General features: G+C 41.1%; 1 protein-coding gene across 11 annotated transcripts in view; it reads left to right on the top strand.

Annotated features, from left to right (window-relative positions):
* RERE (arginine-glutamic acid dipeptide repeats) overlaps window positions 1–19,957 on the top strand; it is a 484,877-nt gene that overhangs the window by 323,213 nt on the left and 141,707 nt on the right. For all 11 annotated transcript variants that reach the window (XM_010338545.3, XM_074380011.1, XM_010338540.3 and 8 more), the window contains 3 exons: window positions 5,948–5,996; window positions 15,401–15,525; window positions 18,517–18,616. In XM_010338545.3, the coding sequence (XP_010336847.2) occupies window positions 5,948–5,996; window positions 15,401–15,525; window positions 18,517–18,616 (274 nt within the window). The remainder of the gene's footprint in view (window positions 1–5,947; window positions 5,997–15,400; window positions 15,526–18,516; window positions 18,617–19,957) is intronic.

The following is a 19,957-nucleotide window of genomic DNA, read 5'->3' as shown; positions in this document are numbered from 1 at the left end:
CATCATGACTTTCAAACTCAAAAACATTCTTTTGATCATTTTGTCTTGCTTGGGTATTTGAAATGAACATAGAACCAGAATAGGGAAAGGGATGTGGATTCTCATCATTCTGTTTTTAATTAATTGTATGATTTTGGTTTAGTAACTTAGTCATTCTGCCATATGGGAGTGTGATTGAGAGCTCTGACTTTGGAGTCAGCTGACCTGGAGTTCAAATCCTGATTTCTCCACTTACTAGCTTGTGTAATCTTCGGCAACAGCATAACATCTCTTGGCTTCAGTGTTCTAACCTATACACTTACCAATTATAATAGCACCTCTCTTGCAGGGTCGCCTTTAAGATTAGATAAGAAAATAAATGGGGCCGGGCGCGGTGGTTCAAGCCTGTAATCCCGGCACTTTGGGAGGCCAACGCGGGCGGATCACAAGGTCAAGAGATCGAGACCATCCTGGTCAACATGGTGAAACCCCGTCTCTATTAAAAATACAAAAAAATTAGCTGGACATGGTGGCGCGTGCCTGTAATCCCAGCTACTCAGGAGGCTTAGGCAGGAGAATTTCCTGAACCCAGGAGGCGGAGGTTGCGGTGAGCCGAGATCGTGCCATTGCACTCCAGGTTGGGTAAAAAGAGCAAAACTCCGTCTCAAAAAAAAAAAAAAGCCGGGTGCGGTGGCCCAAGCCTGTAATCCCAGCACTTTGGGAGGCTGAGGCAGGTGGATCACGAGGTCAAGAGATTGAGACCATCCTGGTCAACATGGTGAAACCCCGTCTCTACTAAAAATACAAAAAATTAGCTGGGCATGGTGGCACGTGCCTGTAATCCCAGCTACTCAGGAGGCTGAGGCAGAAGAATTGCCTGAACCCAGGGGGCGGAGGTTGCAGTGAGCCAAGATCGCACCATTGCACTCCAGCCTGGGTAACGAGAGTGAAACTCCCATCTCGAAAAAAAAAGAAAAAGAAAATAAATGGAAATTGCTTAGCTTGAAAAGCCTGGTACATAGTAAACGTTCAATGGATATGTTAGTTGCTTTATTCGTGTTAAAATTATTATTGTTTTCATTACCAATAAAGTAGAGATACTGCTTCATAGAGTCATCATGGAATAATGAAATAATGTATGCCCTGCATTTAGAAAGAACTTAGTATTATTATTTTGCTTATGTTTGTTATGTGTTATGTGACTATAATAAACAAAGATTTTCTTTCCTTTTTTTTTTGAGATAGAGTCTCAGTTTGTCCCCGAGGCTGGCATACAGTGGTGGGATCTCGGCTCACTAAAACCTCTTCCTCTTGGGTTCAAGCGATTCTCCTGCACCAGCCTCTGGAGTAGATGGGACTACGGGTGTCTGCCACTACACCCAGCTAATTTTTGTATTTTTAGTAGGGGTGGGGTTTCTCCATGTTGGCCAGGCTGTTCTTGAACTCCTTACCTCAGGTGATCCATCCACCTCAGCCTCCCATAGTGCTTGGATTATAGGCATGAGCCACCGTGCCCAGTCTACACTTAGATTTAAGATAATGTATGTGAAAACTCTTAAGATGAGAATAAAGATACATGTGTGCCTGTTGCAATATCCTGGACGTGACTTCCATCTTTGGTTTCTTATTTCATATAGTAGTATTCTTCATCTTACTTGGCTAGGATTCATACTGCCTTTGGTCTGGATTTTCCTTCTGAAATTGATGACCACCCTGGCTTTCAGTAGACCTACTTTGTTAATGCAGCAGCATGGTATAGTCAAGCAGAAACGTCTTTCATAGCTGCGTTTTTTGTTTGTTTGTTTGTTTTGGAGATGGAGTCTTGCTCTTATCATCCAGGCTGGAGTGCAGTGACACGATCTTGGCTCACTGCAACCTCCACCTCCCAGGTTTCAAGCAGTTATCCTGCCTCAGCCTCCTGACTAGCTGGGATTACAGGTACCTGCCACCATGCCCAACTAATTTTTGTATTTTTAGTAGAAATAGGGTTTCACCATGTTGTCCAGGCTGGTCTCGAACTCCTGACCTCAGGTGATCTGCCTACCTTTGCCTCCCAAAGTGGGGATTACAGGCATGAGCTACTGCGCCTGGCCTGTTGTTTGTTTTTTTTAAAGACAGAGTTTGGCTCTATTGCCCAGGCTGTAGTGCAGTGGCATTATAATAGCTCACTGCAGCCTCAAACTCCAGAGCTCAAGTGATCCTCCTGCCTCAGCCTCCTGAGTAGGCGGGATTATAGGTGTGTGCCACCATGACCAGCTAATTAAAAAAATTTTTTTTCTAGAGGCTGTTGCTGAGGCTGGTCTCCAGCTCCTGATCTCAAGCTGTCCTCCTGCCTCAGCCTCCCAAAGTGCTGAGATTACAGGTGTGCGCCACCATGTCTAGTGCTGTGTTGTTTTGAAGACAGGATGGAAAGAGACCTGAATTTCTGTGAATAGCAATACTAATATGTCTGTTGGTATCAAAACATGAATAAAATACCTTAATACCTAGAAATGAGATAATACTGTAGAGCACCGAGAACGAAAAGTAAGCTCTGAAATATCAGCTACTGTTGTTGTTAGTCAGAGGAGAAACCTGGCATCTTCTAGATGAATTTTAGCTTCCAGTTCTTTCTAAAGTTCAGAATGTACCATAATCAGTGATTCTCAAAGCATGGCTTGTGGACTTCATTATTATTTATTTATTTATTTCCTTCCTTCCTTCTTCTTCTTCTTCTTTTTTTTTTTTTTTTTAAGACGGAGTCTTGCTCTGTCGCTAGGCTACAGTACATCTCAGCTCACTGCAACCTCTGTTTCCCAGGTTCAAGTGATTCTCCTGCTTCAGCCTCCTGAGTAGCTGGCATTATAGGCATGTGCCACCGCACCCAGCTAATTTTTGTACTTTTAGTAGAGACACGGTTTCCCCACATTAGCCAGGCTGGTCTCCAACTCCTGACCTCAAGTGATCCTCCCACCTCAGCCTCCCAGTGTGCTGGGAACTTGTTGAGATTTTGGTATAGTATCAAAAAGGCTATATTCTTCCCTTTTCTAGTTAACTTGGCTATGTTAGGCTGGATTATCTTCATATACTTTAACCACAACAACATATTGTAGATTGAATTCAAAAGTAGATAGGAGAATCTAGCTGTTTTTTCTGTTAAGTCAAATACTACGAGATTTGCAAATAATAAAAGAATGCCTCTGTTTTCACTAAAGCTTTCTGCTTAAAAGATGCAATTACTTTTTATAAGAATATGCAAGTTGTTAATAATGGGCTTACTGCTTTCTAAATCAGTAAGTATTTTGAAAGTTTAAAAAAATTTAAATTCCGGCCAGGTGCAGTGGCTCAAGCCTGTAATCCCAGCACTTTGGGAGGCCGAGGCGGGTGGATCACAAGGTCAAGGGATCGAGACCATCCTGGTCAACATGGTGAAACCCCATCTCTACTAAAAATATAAAACATTAGCTGGGCATGGTGGCGCGTGCCTGTAATCCCAGCTACTCAGGAGGCTGAGGCAGGAGAATTGCCTGAACCCAGGAGGCGGAGGTTGCGGTGAGCCGAGATTGCTCCATTGCACTCCAGCCTGGGTAACAAGAGCGAAACTCCGTCTCAAAAAAAAAAAAAAAAAGAAGATTCTTTATTTTACCTTGGTTTTCATGTTACAGCCTACTTATCAGTACTCTTCCCTGATATAAACACTTTTCAAGTCTCTTAAGATGGCCCAATACATTTTTTGTCTCATTTCTATCACTAGTTTATTAATAACTATCTGACTCCTATTTTTATGGAAATACATGAGATATAAGTAGTTCTAGTCAACAGGGTACTTGGGCATTTGTTTCATTATGGTTTTGAGCTAAATTTAATGATAATAGTGGCTTATAAAAATAAAAATGGGTTTGGAGGGTGAGTGTGGTGGCTCATGTCTGTAATTCCAGTGCTTTGGGAGGCTGAGGAGGGGATCGGATCTCTTGAGCCCAGGGATTTGAGACCAGACTGGGCAACATAGCAAGTCTGCATCCCCAAAATAAAATAAAAATGGAACAAGAATGTTTGTTCGGGAATTGTCAAGGACTTAAGAGTCAGTGTAGCAGTGACGTGGAAATGAATCCAACCACTTGAGAACTCTAGAGTAACAGACCTTCTGGAAGAACCTGAGGAAGGTTAAGCTGTAGACACAACTTACTGAATGGGCTGTGGCAGAGGGTTTCTGAAATGATCCATTCTGGCTAGGTCTACTTGTAGGGGAAAAAACATTTGGAAAGTATTTAGAAATAAAGCAGAGAACTTTTGGCAGCTTGTTTTGCTCACAGCTAGTTAGAAAATAGAAAGGGACAAGTTGGAAGGGAAAATAGCAGTAACACTGACTGCTTGTTTTCTTAAAGAAGTGCTTGTGATTAAAATAACTTGTGGCTGATTTGATTCCTCTACATACCTCCTAAAACAGCTTCTTCTATTTCCTGTAAACCTATTAGAACAACCATCTTTTAGCTTCTTTTTTCCACATGCCATTCTCCTAATGAAGATGACTTGTATGATGAAGTCAGCCCTCATGCAAGCATTTCCCCATCACGGCCCCTCCCTTTCAACCTGCCACCTCTGCATGCTTTCATTTCTACTTGGAAAGTCCCCTTTTTTTCCTGCTGTTGGCTTATTATCTCCTGTGTCTACTCTTGAAGCCTGCCTCATTGTACTCTTGAAGAACCCCTCATGTAAAGGGGTACTTCCCCTTTACATTTTTGTACTGTGTCTTCTGAAGTGTTTTAGGTTGACGAATACGGGCATTGGCCTGTTGTGGTGTTTTGATATGGATGCTGCCTCCCCAGCTGGAGGATTGTAAGACTCTTGAGGACTGGACCACCACATTTCTTCCTCTTCTTCGTCTTCTGTTTTGTTTGTTGCCTCTTTTATAGACGGGGTCGTGCTCTGTTGCCCAGGCTGGAGTGCAGTGGTGCGAACGTGGCCTACCGCAGCTTTGACCTCCCAAGCTCAAGCAATCCTCCTGAGTAACTGGGACTACAGGCGGGTGCCACCATGCCCATCTAATTTTTGAAGTTTTTGTAGAGATGGTATCACTCTCTGTTGCCCAGACTGGTCTTAAACTTCTCAGCTCAAGTGATCCTCCCTCCTTGGTCTCCCAAAGTGCTCGGATATTACAGGTGTGAGTCACCCTGCCTGTCCCTATTTGTTGCCTTATCCCCAACACCTAGGACAATTCCTGGCTTATAATAGGTACTTAAACATTTGTTGAATGAATGAATGACCCAGTATGTGTCCTAGGATAAGTTTTCTCAATTGTATTTTATAAGGCATATGGTGGGGCACCCTGACATGTCTTAAGAAGAGGAAATGTCTGACTGGAATTGTACTACGGGAAAGTCTGTCTCTCAGAGGCATGAGAGAATAATGGTATAGGGACCAAGCACGGTGGTTCGCGGCTATAATCCCAGCACTTTGGGAGGCTGAGGTGGGCGGATCCCTTGAGATCAGGAGTTCGAGACCAGCCTGGCCTGAAAATGACAAAATCCCAAATTATTAAAATTACAAAATTTACTAAAATTTACCACTAAAATTACAAAGATTAGCCGGGTATGGTGGTAGGCGCCTGAAATCCCAGCTACTTGGGAGGCTGAGTCAGGAGAATCACTTGAACCCAGGAGGTGGAGGTTGCAGTGAGCCCAGATTGTGCAGCTGCACTCCAGCCTGGGCGACAAAGCAAGATTCTGTCTCAAAAAAAAGAATGATGGTATAAGAAGTTTCTCATGAAAGGAAGCTGTAGTCCTTAGGGTTTTCAAAGGAAAAAGGTTTTAGAGGTGTGTGTAGTGGTGGGTGGTATATGTACACAGGAGAACATCAGAAGTAGTGGGACATGCATTCTTCCTCCAGTTTTCCTCATTTATTTGAAGTGAATTACTGTTTTTGAAAAATGAGTGAATGTTTATGTCAAAACCATATTGTGCTAACTTAATCCGCTCTATTTCTGTTCCAGGAGGCTGAACAGTACCCAGGGGGAGATTCGTGTTGGTCCTAGTCATCAGGTAAGGTTCATTTTCATAGCATCTTTAATAGGTTTTTGTTTCTTATTATTCTCCTGACACTTTATTCTGTTGAGCAGCATCTTAGAACTGTTTGTTACTGCTATAAGGAATTTTACATAAATACAGAGATTTTATTCCCCCAAATCACCACATAAATTTAAAAAAAATTGCGATGAAATATATACATGATGTAAAATTTACCATCTCCCATTTTTAAATGCACAGTTCCGTAGTATTTACATTAATACTGTCGTGTAGCCATCACATCATCCAACTCCAGAACTCTTTCTGTCTTACAAAACTGAAACTCTGTACCCCTGAAGAGTAACTCCATTTCCCCTCTCCTGCAGCACTGGCAACCGCCATTCTACTTCCTCCCTCTTTGACTGTCCTACCTCATGAAAACACCTCATATGAGTGGAATCAAACAGTATTTGTCTTTTTGTGCCTGATTTATTTCACTCAGCATAATGTGCTTACAGTTCATCCATGTTAATAGCACGTGTCAGAATTTCCGTCCTTTTTTTTTTTTTTAAATAATTTATTTTACTTTAGTTGCATACTATATCTGGCATTTCTCCCCATGTTATCCCTCCTCTCCCTCCCCACTCCCCATTGTCTCTCCCCTACCCCCGCAACTGTCCCCTGTGTGTGATGCTCCTCTCCCTGAGTGCACGTGTTCTCGTTGCTCAACACCCACCTATGAGGGAGAACATACAGTGCTTGGTTTTCTGTTTTTGGGTCAGTTTTCTGAGAATGATGGTTTCCAGATTCATGCAAGTCCCTACAAAGGACACGAACGCATCGTTTTTTATGGCTGCGTAGTATTCCATGGTGTGTATGTACCACATTTTCTTTGTCCAGTCCATCATTGGTGGGCATTTGGGTTGGTTCCAGGTCTTTGCTATTGTACACAGGGCTGCAGTGAACATACTTGTGCATGTCTTTATAGTAGAATGATTTACAGTTCTTTGGGTATATACTCAGTAGTGGGATTGCTGGGTCAAATGGAATTTCTATTTCTAGATCCTTGAGAAATTGCCACACTGTCTTCCCACAATGGTTGAACTAATTTACACTCCCACCAACTGTGTAAGACTGTTCCTATTTCTCCACATTCTCTCCAGCATCTGTTGTCTCCCGATTTTTTAATGATCGCCATTCTAACAGAATTTCCATCCTTTTTAAGGCTGAATGACCCATTGTATGTATGTATGACAGTTTGTTTATCCATTCATCCACTGAACACTTGATCACATATTTTTATTAAAAAGATTTTTATTTTATTTTTATTTTTTTGGAGACAGAGTTTCACTCTCGTTAGCCAGGCTGGAGTGCAATGGTGCGATCTCAGCTCACCTCAACCTCCGCCTCCTGGGTTTAGGCAGTTCTCTTGCTTCAGCCTCCTGAGTAGCTGGGATTACAGGCACACGCCACCATGCCCAGCTAATTTTTTGTATTTTTAGTAATGACGGGGTTTCACCATGTTGACCAGGATGGTCTCGATCTCTTGACCTTGTGATCCACCCGCCTCGGCCTCCCAAAGTGCTGGGATTACAGGCGTGAGCCACCGCACCCAGCTGAAAAGATTTTTAAAGCCAGGCACAGTGGCTCATACCTGTAATCCCAGCACTTTGAGAGGTTGAGACAGGCAGCTCACTTGAGGTCAGGAGTTCGAGATGAGACCCGCCTGGCCAACATAGCAAAACCCCATTTCTACTAAAAATACAAAAATTAGCTGGGTATGGCTGCAGGCACCTATAATGCCATCTTCTTGGGAGGCTGAGACAGGAAAATCATTTGATCCAGGAGGCAGAAGTTGCAGTGAGCTGAGATTGCAGACACTGTACTTCAACCTGGGCAACAGAGCAAGACTCCAACTCAAACAAACAAACAGAAGGATGTTTAAAACCTCTTTCCCAGCTGGGTGTGGTGGCTCACACCTGTAATCTCAGTACTTTGGGAGGCCGAGGCAAACGGATCACCTGAGGTCAGGAGTTCTGGTGTTTGAGATGAGCCTGGCCAAGATGGTGAAACTCTGGCTCTACTAAACATAGAAAAATTGGCCAGGCATGTTGGTGTGTGCCTGTAATCCCAGCTACTCGGGAGGCTGAAGCAGGAGAATCGCCTGAACCCAGGGGGCAGAGGTTGCAGTGGGCTGAGATTGCACCACTGCATTCCAGCCTGGGTGACAGAGTGAGACTCCATCTCCCTCCCACACACACACACAAAAACCCAGAAACCTCTTTTCCTTCAAGATAGTCAAGATGGTTAGGATACTTTTCAGTCAGAAGGTTGCTGTGTCATGACTGTTGCCTTTTCATATTTCATTGCATTTACTACAGCTCTCTGTTTTGTTGTTGTTGTTGTTGTTGTTTTTTGTTTGGAGACAGGGTCTCACTCTGTTTCCAAGACTAAAACACAGAGGCATGATCATGGCTCATTGCAGCCTTGACCTCCTCCTAAACTGAAGCAGTCCAGCCTGCCTCAGCCCTCTGAGAAGCTGGGATTAAAGGCATGTGCCACTGGGCCCAGCTCATTCTGTTTTGATCTCAGAATCAGGATGCTTTCACTGATAGGACTCTGGCTCTGTTTCTGTCTCCCATGTCACGAAGTCCTGGTCAGGCAGGAGCGGGGCTCTGCTGTGCTTCACTGAGGCTGTTGTACCCAGCTGGGCTCCATGGATGTGGTGTCATCCTTAGCTCAGTTCCACTAATTCTAAGATACACTTTTTTCCTTCACATTTGCTCTCTATGTTGGGCTTCATTGTACATTCTGTGGCGTGGTTATAATTTATTGGCTACATTTCATCCTTTCTCAATGCACATAAAATAACAGTGACTCTTACAATGAATGAAATGTAGCAAGTGTTGAGTGGAAGAAAGGAATTCGACTTCTTTTCCCTAGGAGCAAGGAAAATTTCCCCAGCATGTCCCTGGTAGACCCACTTTCCCCTTAAGAGGAAGGAAAATTTCCCTGGCATGTCACCGGTAGACTCAAATGTTGTTGCCATGGATTGGATCATGTGTCTATTTATAAGTCATGAGGAAAGGGTTTAGCATGATTAGTACTTGAATTGGAATAAATGCTGGGGAGTCCACAGCTAAGGCCATCATGTCTAAAGACATAGGATGCAGGCAGCAGTGAGCCTTGGAAGTGCATAGAGATTTCAGTCTTCTTTCTGGTTATTCATTATTTCTGTCTAGATTTTGAGCAGTTCTTGTGTGTCCAGCCTGGGGAACAGAACCAGACTGTCTCAAAAAAGTAAAAATAAAAATAACCTTTTTAGGGAAAATACTAACGTATACAAAATCAGGGAAATAATAATACAATAAAGTACTTCTATTCGTTACTCAGTTTCCACGAGTATCAAATCCTAGTCAAACCTGTTTTAACTCTGTCATGAAAGAAATTAAGTGAAGTGAACACAAAAACTATCAGGGTCATATAGTTGATTGAAGATACTTTTCATCCCAAACCTGGGGTTATAACTGATACAGACAGAAAGAAGCTGCAGGAGGACAGTGTCTGCTTGTTCAAGCAGAGTCTTTTGCTGGTGGTGTGTTCCATCAGGTGTACCTGCCATCTCGGGGCTGTATTTTCTATCTGGGAATTTGTACTCATCTAGTGCCACTGAGTTTCATCTCCCATTCTCTGCTTTCTCTTGCACTGTATTTTACTACCCATTTTTTTCTGTCTCACTATGTATTTCCGGTGTCTTGAGATCTTTGTACCAGACTTGTATTTTATAGATTTTTTTTTTTTACGTACCATAAAAGAAAATGTAGTTCCTAAGGAAAAGATGCTTACATTCTTGGAAAAGGGGCAGATTTACTGTGATTGGATTTTTGTATACTACCATTTAAAATCAGATGTTTGGTTTTTACATCAGATTTTAAATGTGCTTCATTTTCAAAAAGAAGTATTTTGGAGCACCAAAAATAATAGAATTCTTACAATCTAATTGGCAACATTTGCCTTTTTAAAATTTTTGACTTTTGGCTTCCACCTATAATTGTAGCACTTTAGGAGGCCAAGGCGGGCAGATCACTTGAGCTCAGGAATTTTAGACAGGAGTTTTGCCTGGGCAACATGGCAAAACCCCATCTCTACCAAAAATACAAAAATTAGGTGGGCATGGTGGTATATGTCTGTAGTCCCAGCCACTCAGGAGGCTGAGGTGGGAAGATTGCTTTAGCCTGGACGATTGAGGCAGCACTGAGCCAAGAACACACCATTGCACTGCAGCCTGGGTGCCAGAACCAGACTGTCTCAATAATAATAATAATGATAATAATAAACCTTTTTATTAGGGAAAATACTAACATATATAAAAGCAGGGAAAGAATAATACGATAAAGTCCATCTCTTCATTACTCATCTTCCACAAGTATTAAATCCTAGTCAAACCTATTTCATTTATTCCCCCTCATACCTTCTCCTGCCGTTATTTTAAATGCCTCACAAATACATCATTTTCCTTGTAGATGTTCCAGAGATAAGGGCTTTGGATACATTATATCACAATATATACAACTTCATAATATTCAAGTGTCTACTATGCCCAGATTTCCCCAATTGTCTGTATCTTTCTCTCTTTCTTTATATTTTCGTAGTTCGAATTGAATCTAAATGAGAGCCATTCATTGTAGTTGGTTGATACATCTCTTAAATCTCTCTCAATTCACAGGTCCTTTCCCCAGACCTCCAATGTATGTGGTAAAGAAGCTACTTCATCCTGTAGGGTATTCTATAGTCTAGATTTTGCCGATTGCATTAAATTTGTTACCTTGTTCTTTGCATGACTTGAGAATTAGTAGTTAAATCTGGAGGTTCAGTTGCAGTCTAGTTTGGTACCCTCCCTTCTGGAAAAATGCGTCCTGGATAGTGGTATGTACTTCTACCAGGAGGCTCATATGTCTCTTTTTTAATTGTAATAGCAGCCACTAATTGTTTCTTAGATCCATTATTAGGAATTTCAAGATGGTGATACTCTAATTCTACCATCCCTTCATTTGTTCATCATACAAATAGATGAAACGTCACCATTATCTTTCAGTGGTTACCAGTGGATTTAAGATTATTTTTTAATCTGTAATCAAACTTTAATCGGTTCTTATTGATGATTAAATGATCCATTTTGGGCCAGTAAGAGCATCTTCCTGCTGTATTTGTCCCTTTCACTGTATCCCAGTGGTTTTTGTCCTTTTCACATAATCCTTTTTCTCTAGTAAGACATGATTTTAATGCCTCACCTTATACATTGTCTTCCCTAGATCTGGAATTAAACTTGTGTCAGAAGAGTCCACTTTTGTTGTAGTGGGAAGTGGTATTTACATACTGGGTGCTAGGATGTTTGTTCTCACTGGGTTGGTTGCTATTTCTAGGCCTTTTCAGTAGACAGAATAGGAAATAGTCGTTTTCTTTTCCTACTTACTTTTCTTTTTTCTTTCTCTTTTCCTTTTTCTTTTTTTCTTTCTTTTTTGAGACAGAGTTTCACCTTTGTTGCCCAGGCTGGAGTGCAGTGACACAATCTTGGCTCACGGCAACCTCTACCTCCTGGGTTCAAGTGATTCTCCTGTCTCAGCCTCCCAAGTAGCTGGGATTACAGTCATGCATGCGCCACCATGCCTGGTTAATTTTTGTATTTTTTCTTTTTAGTAGAGACGGGGTTTCTCTGTGTTGGTCAGGTTGATCCCGAACTCCTGACCTCAGGTGATCCTCCCACCTCAGCCTCCCAAGTAGCTGGGACTATAGATGCGCCTGGCCTTCTTTCTTAAAGATAAAATACATTATAAATTCATACTGCTATCTCCAATTCAAATTCAGATTTTCATACGGCCTTTATACTAATTCTGTTCTTATTTCATCTATATCTTAATCTTTATCTTCTTCCCATGACTCATATCCCATTTTTAATGACACCAACAAAATTATTTATTTGCTTAAATTCCATAATGCCTATATAGCCCAGAATAACCATAATCACACTGCTACAAACAATATGCTTATTGAAAACAGTTTAGTATTGCATTTTGTGTTGTCTATCCTGCCAGGGCTATATAAGCAAATTAATATATCTTAGAGTTACTGGAAACAGTTCCTAGAGTGGAACCAGCTCAGTAGTTGCATTTTTTCCATTTGGTTTACAGTTTTAATGAGATTGTTATTATTTAAGCTTCTTATTTTCATTCCCTCTGCCCCTTCTTAGACAAATAGTAGCATAATATACATCTTTTTTGCCACCTTTCTTTCTTCTAACAATATATTCTTGTGTTTTCCTCATAGCAATATGTAGAGCTCCTTCTCATTCCCTTTTATAATACTATTTCATAGAACTCCATGTATGAATATAGCAGTTGATTCATCTAGTCCCTATTGATGGGCATATGCGTTGACTCCAGTCATTTGCCGTTACATGTAGTGCTTCAGTGAATAGCCTGTGCATATAGATTCTTATGTTTTTTTCAGTGTATCTTTGGGCTGTATCCCCAGAAGGGGGATGGTTGACTTAAAGGACAAGTGCATGTATAATTTTGAGGGTATTGCCACATTCCTCTCCATGGAGACTGTATCAGTTCGTGTTCACACTAGCAACTAATATGAGTGCTAATTTTTTTCATGGCTTTCTGTATTGTCAGACATTTGGATTTATGTCAGTATGATAGATGGATAATTGAATATGTGCCATTAATTTACATTTCTGTTGTCAATGAGATTGACTCATCAATTTCTATGATTAAGAGGCATTTGTGTTTCTTTTTCTGTAAACTATCTAATTATATTTCTAGTCCACTTTTCTTGAGGATGGGGAAGATTGGTTCTCCTCCCAATAATAGTACATTTCAGTTAATTTAACAAACATTAGAGAACTGCTGTACCCAGTACTGTACTTGGTGCTGGGGAAACAGAGCTCAGTACTAGTGTCAAAGAACTTTTAATACCAACATCTATTGTGTTTTCATTATTATTATTATTGTTTTCCCCGAGACAGAGTCTCACTCTGTCGCCCAGGCTGGAGTGCAGTGGTGCAGTCTCAGCTCACCAGAACCTCCGCCTACCAGGTTCAAACGACTCTCCTGCTTCAGCCTTCTGAGTAGCTGGGACTATAGGTGTGCGCCACCATGCCTGGCTAATTTTTGTATTTTTGATAGAGATGGAGTTCCACCATGTTGGTCAGGCTGGTCTTGAACTCCTGACCTCAGGTGAACTGCCCAACTTGGCCTCCCAAAGTGCTGGGATTACAGGTGTGAACCACCACATCCAGCCAATTGTGTTTTAATTTTATCCCACTATTTTCACTATGTATTAAGCAGAACTAATTGTGGCACTCGGTTTGATGTTATAGAAGTCAATACTTAACTGAAGAAGAATATCTTTGCTTGGAGAAAGTGAGCTTGATACACATTTAGAGACATGGAAGACAGCCCGTAAGGCTGTGTTGGTACTGACTGCTAGCCTGAGAGCCACATGGCCTGCTGATGTGATGTTTTATTGTACAGTTGCCTCAAAAACTTGAATAACCAACACTTAAAACCATAAATTTTACATAAAAGTGAAGATTTCTGGAATATGGAAAAAGTTGGAGGATGAACAGACACTGGTTCCCATTCCTGTGTGGCAGCATTCCCTGGATGGGGCAGCTCTATCTCCATTTCACCATGGTTCACTTCACTCTTGAGTACATAATACCTGCACATCCAGGTCAGGAGCCACTGCCACACATGGCTGTTCAGTACTTGGAAGATGGCTAGTCCAGATTGGGCTATGGCATTTTGTTTAATGTGACTACTAGAATATTTTAAATTATATAGTTTTTATTTCTGTTGGATGGTGCTGACTTATCTTCAGCCTGCTGCATTCATTTAAGTTTTTTGCTTAGGCTTTGTGTACCATGGAGCTTTATCAGACTGGTGTATGCACATTCATCATTTGACAGGATGAGAACATGTGCCTCTTGCAAATGTCTGATTTTTCACAGGTCTCTGCTGGTTATGGTGGTCATGGCACCTGCTTGCCCTTGCTCTGTCCAGCAGAGTGTGGGTGAGAAAATGCCACAAGTATTTAAATCTGATGACTTAGAGTCTTGGTGAGGTGCACTGTTGCTCAAATATGTTTTAAAATTCTTTTTATTGAGATATGCTCTACGTACAGCAAATTGTTTATGTATTATGTATGCTTTTCAGTCTGCCTTGATGATTCGTATAAAGACACAGAACATTTCTGTCATCCCAGAAAGGTCCTTCCTGCTCCTTCACAAGAATTCTTCCTTTCTAGAAGCAACCACTACCCTGATTTCTATCACCACAGGTCAATTCAACTATGTATACATATACATATACATATACATATACATATACATATACATATACATATACATATACATACACACACATACACACACATAAGTATATAATCTTTTCTTTCTTTCCTTTTTTTGAGATGGAGTTTGGCTCTGTTGCACAGGCTAGAGTGCAGTGGTGCGATCTTAGCTCACTACAACCTCCACCTCCCGGGTTCAATCAATTTTCCTGTGTCAGCCACCCAAGTAGCTGGCATTACAGGTGCCTGCCACTGTGCCCAGCTAATGTTTGTGTTATTAGTAGAGATGGGATTTTACCATGTTGGCCAGTCTGGGTCTTGAACTCCTGACATCAGGTGATCCACTTGCCTCGGCCTCCCAAACTGCTGGGATTACAGGTGGAAGCCACCATGCCTGGCCTCAACTATATGTTTTATTTTACTTATCTATTTATTTTCTTTTGAGATGGAGTTTCATTCTGTCACCCAGGCTGGAGTGCAGTGGTGTGATCTCAGGTGTGTTCCACCATGCCTGGCCTCAACTATATTTTTTAATGCTAACTTTAATACCTTATCTTTTTTTGGTATTGACCATGATTTATATTGCTATTGACTGTCTTGAGAGTAACACTATTCTAATAGGATAGCTCACTTAATTTTTTCCAAATATTCTTAGGTGACATTTCGACATTTGCATATGTCTTCTTTGTCAGCTTGTTATATTGGAAATGTATGTGTGTTTCCCTTCTTTATCAAACAGCTGTTATTGTCTAAAGACATTCTTTGCTTTTTAAAAATTTGTTTATTTATTTTATGCATGTGTGCATGCTTCTGTTTTACTCTTGGTATCATGCTGGCACTGGTTTACTTTGACACTGTTAAGCAGATATTAAGCAGTTTATTGTCAAATCATCTATAGTGAAATGATCCTGACCTTCAAAATAGGTCATTTTACATGACTTGTGGTTTTGCTGTTATTTTTCTGTTGTCCGAGGAAAGAGGCTCAGTAAAACATTGTATCTGTTCCTAAAGACGGCCTATTGCAATAGCTCTTTATAATTAATACGTTCCTCAATTGTGACTTACCCGTCCCTGTCTTATAGGCCAAACTTCCGGATTTGCAACCATTTCCTTCTCCAGATGGTGACACAGTGACCCAACATGAGGAACTGGTCTGGATGCCTGGAGTTAATGACTGTGACCTCCTTATGTACTTGAGAGCAGCAAGGTAATAGGAATCTACCCCATCCTGCTTTCTGAATTAGGCCATCTGAACTGATTATAGGCAGTAAACATTCCCTCTCCCCAGGGATTTTATTTCTATATTGGGCATTCTCTGACTTTAAGTTTGGTTACACCCTCTGTAATCAGGCCCCTGGCTCCGCTTACCAGAGAAAAATAGTTTATCATGATGAAGTAATTTTTTTCTTGCCAGTGTTTGCCCTACATCAAATTTTGGAACTTTTCAAGAGGAAAACAGCTTAAGCCATACATGCAGTTCAAACCTCTCAATCCGGTGGAGTACTTGAGTTATTCAGCTCATCTTAAAACCCCACTACAGAGGGGTAAGGGGTGAGGAGAGGGAGACTATTAGGACAAATAGCTAATGCGTGCATGGCTTAAAACCTGGATGATGGGTTGATAGGTGCAGCAGACTACCATGGCACATGTATACCTGTGTAACAAACCTACGCATTCTGCGCTTGTATCCTGAACCTTAAAGTAAAATTTAAAAAACAATAAAACCCACCACAGATTTCATGTTCTCTGTCTACTTTGTGGCTGTTCATTAGTGTCTGACCTAAACTTGACATTTTTGCGGCTTGCCTATATGAGAACATTTGTTACCTGTGATCACCCCATGGAACTCACATAGAACAAACAAATATTTCAGGTGCAGAAGAGAAGTGTGAATTTGCTCCTCAGATGTCATGGAGCAAGCAGACAGACTTTCTTTGTGTGCAGTGATTCTGGGTCTTGGCAGCATCAATAGGATACAGCAACAACAAAATCACTAGCCGGGCGTGGTGGCTCAAGCCTGTAATCCCAGCACTTTGGGAGGCCGAGGCGGGTGGATCACGAGGTCGAGAGATCAAGACCATCCTGGTCAACATGGTGAAACCCCGTCTCTACTAAAAGTGCAAAAAATTAGCTGGGCATGGTGGCACGTGCCTGTAATCCCAGCTACTCAGGAGGCTGAGGCAGGAGAATTGCCTGACCCCAGGAGGCGGAGGTTGTGGTGAGCCGAGATCGCGCCATTGCACTCCAGCCTGGGTAACAAGAGCGAAACTCTGTCTAAAAAAAAAAAAAAAAAAAAAAATTACTAAAGCAAGGATCAAAGCATCTGAGTTTTAGCCCTGGCTGGGTTTGTGGGTTTTGGTTGTCTCCTGTGTGTGTGTGTGTGTGTGTGTGTGTGTGTGTGTGTGTGTGTATATATATATATATATATTTTTATATATATATATATATATTTTTTTTTTTTTTTTTTAAACAGGGTCTTGCTCTGTCACCCAGGCTGGAGTACAGTGGCATAGTTGTAGCTCAATGCAGCCTTAACCTCCTCAGCTCACTGAGCAGCTAGGATTATAGACATGTGCCACCACGCCTGGCTGTTACTAATTTTTTTTTTTTTTTTGGTAGAGATGGGGTCTTGCTATGTTGCCCAGTTACCTGGCTGTTTTCTAGTCAATGGTGTTGTGCATGGTGACATTCAGTATAGATGAGAATGTGTAAGTGGAGTGAATGCCTAAGAGGTTTCATCTCTGATTTTTCACGATTTTTTTTTTAAGACAGGGTCTCAAGCTGGAGTGCAGTAATGTAATCATGACTCACTACAGCCTCAACTTCTGGGCTCAGGTGATCTTCCCACCTCATCCTCCCCAATAGCTAGGACTACAGGCATGCGCCACCACACTTGGCTAATAATAGTTTTTAAAATTTTTGTGGAGATGGCGTCTCCCTATGTTGCCAGGGCTGATTTTGAATTCCTGGCCTCAAACAATCCTCCTACATCAGGCTCCCCAAGTACTGGGATTATAGGCATGGCATGAGCCATCACACCCAGCAGTGATTTTTTTTTTTTTTAATTTTTAATTCACCTAAAGGTAGTTGATATGCAGCATGAGAGGAATTAAGTAAAATTTTAGATGACTTAATTTCACGTTTTCTGGAGACTTTTCTTTCAGAAGATTGTCATCTAGTGAAATATTGTGGCTCATAGATTTAGTTTCTTCATGCTATCAAATCTAAAATCTTAGTACTGTTAAAGCATGGGAAGAAACAATACAAGTGGATCTGACTAAAAGTAACATTTGTCTTTCTGCATGAGTGAGAGGAAATTAAATTTTATTTTTGGGCTGGGCATGGTGGCTCATGCCTGTAATCCCAGCACTTTGGGAGGCTAAGTCAGGTAGATCACCTGAGGTCAGAAGTTCGAGACCAGCCTGACCTACATGGTGAAACCCCATCTCTACTAAAAATACAAAAAATAGCTGGGCATGGTATAAAGTGCCTTAATCTCAGCTACTCAGGAGGCCGAGGGAGGAGAATCCCTTGAACTCGGGAGGTGGAGGTAGCAGTGAGCCGAGATTGCACCACTGCAGTCCAGCCTAGGCGACAGAGTGAGACTCCAGCTCAAAAAAAGATATATATTATTGGCCAGGCGCCGTGGCTCACGCCTGTAATCCCAGCACTTTGGGAGGCCAAAGTGGGTGGATCACAAGGTCAAAAGATTGAGACCATCCTGGCCAACATGGTGAAACCCCGTCTCTACTAAAAATACAAAAAAAATGAGCCAGGCGTGGTGGCACGCACCTGTGGTCCCAGCTGAGACAGAAGAATCGCTTGAACCCAGGAGGCGGAGGTTGCAGTGAGCTGAGATTCTGCCACTGCACTCCAGCCTGGTGACAGAGCAAGGCTCCGTCTCAAAAAAAGAAAGAAAGAAAGAAAGAAAAAAAAAAAAATATATATATATATATATATACACTTAATATATATATAAAATATTATATATATACTTATATATTATATATATATTAAGCAAGTATATATATATAAAACTTATTTTTAAACAGGAGAGGAGGCAGGGCTGGGAAGTGGTTCATCATACATGTTGTAATGGAATTTTGGTGTGAGCTGGAAATGTGCTCTGAAAATTGAAGGTAAGTCTGTGTCCTGATTTTACTATGTACTAATGAAGGAAAAACCTTTTCTTCTGAAGGAGTATGGCGGCATTTGCAGGGATGTGTGACGGAGGCTCTACAGAAGATGGCTGTGTTGCAGCTTCTCGGGATGACACCACTCTGAATGCACTGAATACAGTAAGTCTTTTGAAGTCACCCTGGTGGGAAGACACTTCTTTTTCCCCTGAACTGGCTGTAGGGAATGTGTGATGAGCATGGAGGATGAAGTCACCTGCAGGCTCTCGAGTGAATTGTGGTCTTGACTGTTGGGTGCCATAGTGGCCTCAGGTCAGTGATATGGCACCTCCAGGTTCATTTTCTAATCTGTGTCTGTGCTGCAGGGTTGTGATGACTCTCAAATGAGATCTTAATAATAGTGCTTGATACTCACTGAGGCCTCGAAAAGCCAAGTACTGTTCATAGAAGATCTTGCTTAATCCTCGCAACCACCCTCTGGGTTCTATTATTATCACCTTTTTAGACATAAGGAAGTAAGTTTAGAGAGATTAAGTCACAATTTAAGGTCATACCCTTAAGACTGGAATCTAGAAGCCATGTTTTTGTACGTAACCATTTCTAAGACCATGTATTTATTTCAAAGTACATGGAAGGATGGGAAGAACCTAGACTTTTTTGCATAAACTTGTTTTTTGTAAAGTGTACTTTGGAACATGTTAATACTTTACATGACTATAAAAATAAGTTTTAAAAGAATAATTTCTAAAAAATTAAAAGTGAAATGAAATAAATAAGGCTCATGTTACTGATTAGGTTGCATGACACACCGTCATAATGACTCATCTGCTTTAATCCCATAATAAATACACAGCAGCTCAAATAACAACACAGTGCTGCAAACAATATGATTACTGAAACCAGTTGTCTTTCATTCTCTTTTTTTTGGTTTGTTTTATTTTTAGACTTCATTCTGCTGTATAGGAACACTGATGTATTTTAAAGTTACATGAAATAATTCCTCTCTATCATAACTAATATAAAACTATTAAATCTGAAGAGGTGATGATATTTATGGAATCAATTTCTGATATATTGATAGTCTGCGTGTTTGTGTATGTGTATGTAGGCTGTTGCGTATGTGGCTGAGCACCTCTTGTAATGATTAACCGAATGTCATTTAAGCACCCCTTTGTTCTTTTTTTTTTTTTTTTCTTGAGAGGTCACTATAGTTGGAAGAGACTTTCAAGATCATCTGCCCCAGTCTCTAAATAGATAAGAATCCAAGGCTTAAAATGGCCAGATGACTTAAATACTGACAACCCCAAAAGCTCCTAACAGAGAGAAGAAAGTAATCCTCATTCCTGATTTAGGGATGTTTTCACTACATGGTTTCTACTACACAGCTTGCTTTTGAGCAAACATGTAGATATCTGCATGATATGGTTGATTTTTATTCCTAGTATAATTAGGTTTCTTGAGTATGATATAGCATTTGAGTGGTTTTGCTTGGGATATGCCATC

This window comes from Saimiri boliviensis, chromosome 11, assembly GCF_048565385.1.
Source record: "Saimiri boliviensis isolate mSaiBol1 chromosome 11, mSaiBol1.pri, whole genome shotgun sequence".
Classification (NCBI taxonomy): Eukaryota; Metazoa; Chordata; class Mammalia; order Primates; family Cebidae; genus Saimiri; species Saimiri boliviensis.
Note: the sequence above shows the minus strand (reverse complement) of the source record. Positions and strands in the feature narration are given on the sequence as shown.